The 9,572-nt window shown below is 41.9% G+C and overlaps 1 protein-coding gene across 1 annotated transcript in view; it reads right to left on the bottom strand.

Moving 5' to 3' along the window:
* dntt (deoxynucleotidyltransferase, terminal) overlaps nucleotides 1-6,505 on the bottom strand; it is a 105,596-nt gene extending 99,091 nt beyond the window's left edge. Inside the window, exon 1 of the mRNA XM_086260164.1 lies at nucleotides 6,312-6,505. Within this exon, the coding sequence (XP_086116290.1) occupies nucleotides 6,312-6,505 (194 nt within the window). The remainder of the gene's footprint in view (nucleotides 1-6,311) is intronic.
* Between the last annotated feature and the right edge of the window lie 3,067 nt (nucleotides 6,506-9,572).

Here is a 9,572-nt window from a genome sequence, read left to right on the forward strand (position 1 = left end):
CTCCTTCACTAAAGGTTAGCTTAGCATCACATTCAATTGTTAAGCACCACCACAGGTTTAATGAAGTCGTGACTCTGGTAAGTTAAATATAAAATATAACATAAATACCTTGCAACAATAGTTTAACTGCAGAATGGCATGGACACTCTGCAACTTTTCTTTTATACTGGAATACAACCAGAATACAACCAACGAATTGCCTATTACAAAGAAGCACATCGCACCAGTGCAGATTGCCTCAGACTGATTGCAACATGATTACAATCTGCCTCTCTGTTTAAAAACCGAATAGCTGTTATTTGGAAACCTTTGCCAATCTGTCTGAGAGTGGTTGCAGTGTGTTCAAATAACAGGCAGCTGTTTGGAGAAAGGTTGCCTCCCACCAGGTGACCTTTGCAACACTTTAAACCAGGGGTGTCAAACTCCGGTGCTTGAGGGCCAGCATCCTGCCTGTTTTTGAGATATCCCTAATTTGCATGTTATCCAAATTTGACCAAGAACCAGTGACATATCATCTTTCATGAATTTTAGCTAATCTTTGACAAACATTTTCTAACCACAAACAACAACAAAAATCACAAAAGCAAATGTCAAAACTGAACGACACGGGAGCTTTCTGGGACTTTTTATGGATTAGTAGGATTGCTTCACGGGATGCCTTCATCTTATTTGATCGAAAGGTTTCCTTCGCTGCTTGTCTTAACAAAAAAATGTTCACGTCTAGGACTCGGCAGCTTTTAGAAAGAGCAAGGGGTGCAAGCGAAGCTTTTGAAATGCAGCTCAGATGTCAGCATTGCAGTCTAACTTGTGTCATTCTGGGATCGACACTGGGTAAACAACAATCACCACAGACCCCCAGTGCCTCTCTCGATTGTTTGATAGCTGAACTCATTCAGCCAGTGCATCTCCACCGAGACCATCTCAACAGGCTTTTTATCAAGGCCTCCTCCCCTGTGCTTCCTGCCTCAGAATATACAACCAAACCCAATCAGGCTGCCCAGCTGTGCATAATCACACTCGGCATGCTCCTCCTCTTCTTCTTCTCTCTTAGCATGGATAAAACGGTGGAAAGACTCCTTATGGGAGGTCCCAGCAGAGCTCAGACTGAAGCCTAATTGGTCAAATCACTGGCAGTCTGGCCACTGATTGTTAGTGTTTTGCAGAAAAATCCTCCTTGTCCTCAGTGCAAAGACATGCTGAAGGAGCTTCTCAAACAGACACATTTGAGCGGCACAACTATGATCTCCAAAGGCTCAACGTGAATGATTGTCTAACCACAGTCATCAATATTTGGCTCTTGGGTTGCTTTCTCTCAAAAATCAAAGTGGTTTGAATTGTCTATTTGGACCGAGACTTAAGATTATGAAGAAAAAAAACACTCTTTTCCTTCAAACTATGTTTGTATATCCCCAAAATTCAGACCCTTATCTTAATATGTAGCTGAACAGAATGTGAAATGGCAGATTGACATGCAAATGAGCAAGAAAGCAAAGCCAGAACCAGACTGTTCTTCCCTGAATCACTGGGACTCTGAGCTCAGACACAAGGACAGGCCAAAGTCAATGGGCTTTGATATGGAGAACTCTCTTGAGTCATCTTTGTGCCCAGTTCCTGTCAGCAGCTTCCCTCTGTCCTTTCCAAAAGTGAAAACAAGCTAATCAAAGACTGCGAATGCCCGGAACAGACTTTTACACCACAGTGAGGTTTTTGTTTGCATATACATGATCAGTAGTGCAATATATTTTCATTATAATGATAAAATAAATGCATCAAAGAGATAAGCTGTGGACTTGGCTAATTTGATTTAGAGTTTTATCTAACTTGTTTGTTGATAAGAAGCCTAAATAAGCTTTTTAAAATACAAACTGTTATTTTTAACTGAATGAACAGAGGCGTAGTTATGGAGCAGGTCTCTGTACCCACCTAAAAGGAACTATCTGTAATAAAATCTGAAAATAGTCTTGGAGTTCACCATTACACCATTACGGTGTTTGCTTTATCCATCCAAAAGTCCAAATATCTTAATTATGATCGCTACTGGAAGGAAAATAATTTTTCTTTTATTAATCCACATTTAAAAAGCTGGAGCTCTGAAAGGTTAGTCTTAAATAAAGTATAAATAGATTAGATCAGTGCACTGTATTCCCTGTGGGACCCTGACGCCATGAGAATGGTGTCAACCTTTAAATGTAGGAAATGCACATGAGGAGAGGAAGCTATAAGAGGAAGATATTTTTATAGTACTTTTCAAGCAATGGCAGTTGTTCGAGGCTCTTTGCCTAGTCTGTCTCTGATGGCGAAATGGCCTGAAAATGTCAGCTGACAATATAGTAACCATCCAAAACACAGTGCTCAGTAATATAGTAACTGCAGGGCATCAATCCAACTTATTTATTCAAGAACTATTTGTTGCAAATCTACAATGCAATACAATAACTTTATTTATAGAGCACATTTAAAAACCAACGGTAGATCTAGGTGTGACCTACTCTTAAAACAAAAACTAGTGAAAAATGTTAAATGTATTGCTAAAGTAACTCCTGCCATCACTCCAAATAACTGACAACTTTTTTTATATAAATAAAAATATCTCTTATTGAAATAAAAGCTGGAGAGAAGCATAGTAATTGACCAAGCCATGACTTCCAAAGTGCATTTCAAGAACACACGATACAGTATATGTAGTTGTATGACAATAACTTTTAAAAAGAGACTACACTCAACCCAGCTGCCATCACCACCTCCATGCTCCTCGATTCATTTATGTCCATATCTTTTTGGATGTTGACACAACTTTTGTAGTTTTGACACAAGGAGGAGAGAGAAAGACTGGGAAGCACTGCAAAACAGTAGTATAGCCGCAGAATTCCTCCTGCTACCTTGTATCAGCAGCCACATCATCAAGAAACACTAGAGATCCAGTTCCACATGCTAGTCGTACATGCCCTTTCTATACCCTTACCATTTTTAACAGATAATGTGGTATGCTTCAGATCATGAGACGTTTCTCTCCTTTTCCATACCTTTCTCCTTTTCCATTTTTGGTAAATCTCAGTTGCAACTGCCAAAACCATTGTCCAATTACTTTTGAGCCTATGAAAGTGGCGGTAAGTCTTAAACAGCACTGCTAATATAGCGCTTTTGTTGCCCGAAGTTAAAAATTCTCAAATTCAATTGCATACAAATTGTTTGATTTAAAATCCAGTGTGGTAGTGTACAGTGAAAACAAATAAATGAATAAATGTGTTAGTGTCCACAAAAAAAGTAACAAAAAGAATGTGATGGTAGCCTGCGAAGTGATTGCTAGCTTGCTAGCTTGACGTGGGTGTCGAGGTAAGGCTTTCATTGGGAATGAAGGTTCAGTGGGAGGGAATAGTTAGTAGTGGAACTCGGGTAACATATGTTAGAATACGAGCATACGATAAATATTGATGCATATTGAGCTAAATGTTTTTAATTCTCTGCCACTGATTTTTGTTTTACTTTCGTCGTGTAGTATATGTGGGGTAACGAGAAGCGATTAACACCTCACGACCAGCTCCCGATCATGAATCGCTCGTGAAGGTGTCACCACAGGCGCTCACACTGCTCACGCGCAAACACGTAAACGTCGGTGAAAAAGACGGAGCAGCACAGCAGTGCAGCGTGTGATCTGGACACAAGCGATGGAGGCACAACTTGTAGAACTTCGAAAAGGCTCGGATGAGCTTTCCAATGTGGCCTCAAAAAATGATCACGACCACAACAACCGTGAAAATAGTTGGATTTACATTGCTGCTCAATCACAGCTGCCTGATCAATGTTTTTCATTAGCAATTTAGCAAAGTTGATGGTGGTGGTGGTGTGTCTGTGTGAGTGAAAGACAGAGAGAGAGGGGGAGAGCAACAGATTTTCTGTTATAACCTTCATGTTATGGAGGCACAGTGTGAGCACTCAGGTCGCATCAGAGCATCGGGCGGTATAGTGTGAGACCCAGCATCGTGACCTACCAACGTCTAACCCCTGCGAGTCAATCGTGCAGTTTGAGCAGGAGCTGAATAACGTGACTGAAAAAATCGCACAGTGTCTGCCCAGCTTTAGGTGTACTGTCGTCCGAGACTTGCACCGCAGTGTCAGCGTTTGTTTCCCTGTTGGCCATGCTTCTTGTTGTGGTCATCTGTTGTTTTCCGGTATTTTCTCCGTAAGCGACCTTTCCTCGACCAATGAGATGCGCGGTAATCTGAATTGTCATACTCGAATTGTCATAAGTGTGGTGTCAGCTCATTGGTCACAAAGCAGGAGAGGGGCTGGGAATTATGTTTTCAAACAAAGCGTTAATTCCATTAACATTTATAGACTACTTTTGATTCTCACTGTATTACGGGACAAAGTGCGTCCCTTATTAGCTCAATACGGGACGTGTGCTTTTGTTTCTAAATACGGGACGATTCCGTATTTTAAGGGACGGTTGGCAACCCTAGTCACATCCAACATCATATCTAACTGCTGTGACAAATTCAAGGATAAAACATCGTTCCTCAGAAAACAAAGCGTTTGGAAAATGGTGCCTATGACCTAAACTTATGGGGTAAGTACGTGTCTGTGTGTGTGCATGTGTGTGTGTGTGTGTTATTCCCATTTGCGAAACAGCATGTAATGCAGCTCATTAGTCACCCAGGACAAACATGTCAATATTTTGATCCATGTTCATGCACGCAGGACTTGAAATTCATACAGTGTGGAAACTTCTGTGCATGTGCGTCGTGTGATTGTGTGTGTCTGTGTGTACGGGCGTGTTCCTTTATGCTCGGAGGAAAGCAGGCAGCGCATCTGACCATATGCTGGAGGCAGCCTGCCTATAACGTGTGTAAGACTAGGCACGTGAGGTGTTGCTATCAAACTGCAGCTGATAGCAGTTTTGTCGGCTTGCAGAATTAATGTCAGTTTGAGGCGGGCACGCTCTACTTCCTGTCGTTGGTTTCAAACAATTGTATCAAGCCAAGTGTAACCGTAGGAGCGCTCAAGCTGTGTTTCTGGGAATGCTGCCATGGCCAAGCTGGTGCACGGCTGGCAGGCCCACTTAGACATGCATTTAAACATGCTCTCTCTGTCTCGCGCACAAACACACACAGGCTCTTACGCTGGTTATAGCATACTCATTGGGACCCTTTGCCTAAACCCTGTACATACACCCTACATCATATGCTCAACTTCAACCATTTTGCAACCTTGAGCTAATGTTAACTTAGAAGGAGAAATTGCCCTCACTTTACATGAAAGCAAAGCAATGAAAAACACAAACAAAAACACCTGCTCACCAGAGGAGCTCAAACTCTGAGCTTAACGCCCAGCACTGAAAACAAAGTCGACTTCTAAATAACGGGATGTTGCGTTAACAAAGAAGCCTGACTCTAAAGCATCTCTGGTGTCAAGCGCAGGACTTCTGCTGTGCTCACAGTTTGGGACTTTAAAAAGATACTTTCAATTAGAGGCAGAAAAAACGACGGAGGCACGCTGCGTCTGTAATTACCGTGCAATAGATGAATCATCATCCCAAGGAACAAGCTCACAGAACATCTCTTCTTTAGTGAGACTTAACAAAAAAAAAACTTTCACCAAACTCATTAAAAAGTTTGCGTGTGCTCTGTTACCTTTCTTCTATTGTTTGTAGTTCTCTGGCTGCCAACAAGCTGCAGCTGGTTTAGCCAATTTCTTGCCCCTGCTTTTAACGTATTTATGTGTGGAGCTGTGAGTAATGGCTCAGGGGGGGGAATCCACTAAGGTGTAGAGGAAGCAGGATGGATGCCCTAACCCTTCTTAATTAACTATTCATGAGACAATAGTCGCTCTCTATTTAGCTAATTGGACCATAGCTTCTAAGAAAAAAAGAAGTTTGCAGGAAAGTGTCAAAAAGTAACTTTGGATGTCTCAGTGTTGAAGTCCTGGCATGTTTTTCCCACTCCAATCAGTCAAAAATTCTGTGAACAGGCAATTATTCCACAAAATTGTAATTGTATTTTTTTTTCAGATTATAATAAAACTTTTTGTAGGCATGGAAAGTATTTAATTTTGAAGTCATAAGCTTGACTGCCAGAAAATGCTTCTGCTGAATGCTTCTAGGGTTAAACTAGAGGCCTCAAAAGTCAACCGCCAGGTCAAACCACTCTGTTTGCTTCCAGCAAATACAAACCCAGAAAATAAAAGTGTACCCACTCCCCTCCTCCCCTTACACTAAAGCTCTTTTCAGCTTCACATTGAGAAAGCTTTTAGGTGGCAAGCCCTGCTAAGTCTGTGAATGACACAAATGGCAAGCTTTTTTTTGGTTCCCAAACCTGAGGACGTCTTCCACAATAAAGCCCTTTGACCTGGCCAGCTCGGTCAGAAAGCTTCTCCTGCTGCGGCCCATTTTCCTCTCCACCAGGTACAGCCTGACATCCTCAAACTTCACCCTTTCACGCCTGGGAGCGCTTGCTTCGGCCGGCCTTGACCTCTTCCTCGCGCGAGGCACAATAGGAGTGTGGAACATCTCTGAGATGAGCTCTCTAAAGTATTTCTGCACCTCTAGGAATCGCTGCTTTTGTGAGTTTGTGTCGGTGTTGTTGTGCGCCACTTAACTTCCATCCAGGAAAAAAAGAAACACCTACTTTGGTAATGGTGCAGTTGTTTTTTTCACTTGTGGCTCTCTCTCTCTCTTTTTTTTTTCTAATATTTGGGAGCAGAGTTGGTGAGAGCTGGCAGACAGGAAAAGCCTCTGGCAACAGGTGTTGAGGATTTGGTGTTTACCAAAAACCACCTGCCAAGATCGAGTGATTGAGGATGTGAGCGGGAGAAAAAAATAATAATTTTTTTTCTTTTTTTGAAAAACACTGTGCTGACGTGGTATTACTCATTTCCAGTGGAGCATTTTCAACAAACACACACTTGGAGGAAGTAAACAATTACTGATCCAGTAGCTGCTTCTTCCTCTTCTTCTTAAAAAGCTGCTCATAAAGTTTTCATGGACTTTAAATTCTGCTCCTCTCGACTGCCAGCGAGGCCTCTCGCTCCTGGGAGACGCCTGAATTCTGGTCACCTCACAAACCCCTCACAGCTGTCCTGCCATGTCCAGTTCGTCTCGCCACTCACCGTCTCATTATGTCCGGACCAAGCCTGCACCATCTGCTCTGCCGCTTTAATTAGCTTACTGCCTAAAACTGAGAGCCGTTGTGGGCATTTCCCCGGAGAGCCCGCAAGCTCGTGCACGGCCTTTGCACACATACAGGTACTGTATACGCAAGCCGTTGATGATTAGGAGCGTTTATCTGGGGAATACGGCTGCATATGGATCAGACAGAAATGCAGACTGAAAATAGATTTAATCAGCTGAATTCATCTATTCCTTTTGTTTCCAAAGAGGTAATTACAGCATGAGCCGTTGTCTCCTGTTGTTATGATTCCTGTGCTATGGCGGTGAGGAATGTAAAAGAAAAGGTTTCAGCGGGTCTTTGCTGTAATTGTCTGCAATAATGGATCTGCTTCAGTAGACCAAACAGCAATGATTTGTTGATTTAGGCGAGGGTGATGAAATCATTACAGGCCTTTATTCTACATCTAATTACCACAGGCTCTGTTCATTTCGTCACTTTAATAAGCACACCTTGTTTCTGTCTGCTACACAGAAATTATTACACAGATCTCATTACCGCCAAGTTCTGGGGGTTAACGGGTGTCACGGGGCAGACGCCACTAATTGTTTGACTGTTTACCCCCACCCATCCGCCATCCCAATCAGTCAGTTGTATATGAGGGTGCTGGCCCCCATCCAAACGTGAGACCGATGAAATTCTAACATCACTAAGACAAATGGCTCTCACACTGCCAGCAGCAATCGTTGCACGAGCAATGAATCCAATTTCTCTTTCACCTTTCTTGTGTAGCTCCGTGGGTGCAAGAGAAAATTGTCTAATAATTACAATTATGGTGCATATTCAGTTCCATTTAGAAAGGACAAAGTGACAGTCATATCTTGATTTTTTTTAATTTACCCCAACACAACTCTTGTGTTGGGGTTTTATAGTCTTGTTAGACTATAATAAGCCATTACAAGCACACAAATATTCAAACAATGCATGCTGTGCTCAAAGAAAGTTCACGTACAATACTGGAATCAAAAGAAATACAATAAAAAAGTAGCCAGACCTCCACATATTAGACAGACAGACAGACAATTTGTAGCTAGCAACCTTTTGCAACTTTAACTTAATTTAAGTTTCAAAATACCAGTTTGACATGATGCACTTTGTGGTGACATGTGCATTGTTAGAACCATCAGAACATGGGTGCATGCATGGACAGCGTATGCAGTAATACCCAGGTAGGATTTGGCCTTTGAACAATGCTCAGTTGACACTAAAGGGTCCAAAGAGTACCAGGAAAATATTCCCCACAACATTGCACTACCACCCTGAGCTCTTGATACAAGGCAGGATGGGATACATGCTCCAATTAGCTTAAAACTCGTTTTAACTTCTTTCTGCTAAGACAACAGTATAGTCAGTTTATCAGAATTTTTTAACTGCACTGCTCTGCTGCTCCAAAAAAATGTTAAAAATGGTTAAAACATACTGAAAAAGCTACACAAGTCTTTAAAAGCTCAAGAACAGCGGAATGGAAGCTCCACTTTCATTCCAGGAAGTGGGTTTTGATGGCCGAGCAGCTGCATCCAAGCCTTACATTACCAGGCCAAATGCAAACCATCAGATGCAGTGGCACAAAGAACGCCACCAATGGACTCTAGAGCAGTGGAGAGATGTTCTCTGAAGTGATGAATCACGTATCTCCATCTGGCAATCTGAAGGACGAGTCTGGGTTTGGTGGTCAGCTGTTATAGCTGCAAACCCTATGGTTTAAAAATAGGATGTTACTGAAGTTCATATGCGTGCGAAGGCATATGAACATTTACGGCAATACAGTGTATCATGCAAATAGCAAATATTAGCAGCAGGCTCTATTAAGTTACATTCCACCACTTGTTCTGTCCATGTCCTCATCTGATATCACTTTGCATTGCAAGAGTAATTGCACTCTAGTCAAATGGCATTGGTAGGATGGCAAGTAGTGATGTCTGACCTGAAAGTATCTCTCCCCCCCCCCCCCCCCCCCCCACACACACACACACACACACAAAAAAATATATAACAAAAAACGTAATTAGGTTAACTTAAACTTATCAAAGTTTCCAAAAAAAAGCTGAATGAAGGAATGCACTCTATTTGTGGCCATCTTCAGAGAATAATGCAACCTAAAGAGTCTCATGAGTGTAATAAGATCATCCCCTGAAATCAAAATCCTTTATTTAACTGTAAATGAAGCAGGCATGAGCTAGGATGTAAAAAACTAAGTCCCACTGTTATGAAACTTTTGTTTCAGAAGTATTTATATAGAACGAGGAAGTCCCCGCTTCCCTATTCGTTAATGGCTCATTGTATTGTATGGGACAACTTTAAAATTTATGAAGACATAAATTGCCACACCACTTATGGGTTAAGAGAGAGAGAGAGACGGGAAACGTGTGTTGGTTTTAATGAGGTGACCTTGCTGTGTGTACTTCTCCC

This window comes from Aulonocara sp. 'chitande type north' Nkhata Bay, linkage group LG13 (assembly GCF_057382095.1).
Source record: "Aulonocara sp. 'chitande type north' Nkhata Bay isolate Kocher_YH1m ecotype deep benthic linkage group LG13, A_spYH_male_GT1.1, whole genome shotgun sequence".
NCBI lineage: Eukaryota > Metazoa > Chordata > Actinopteri > Cichliformes > Cichlidae > Aulonocara > Aulonocara sp. 'chitande type north' Nkhata Bay.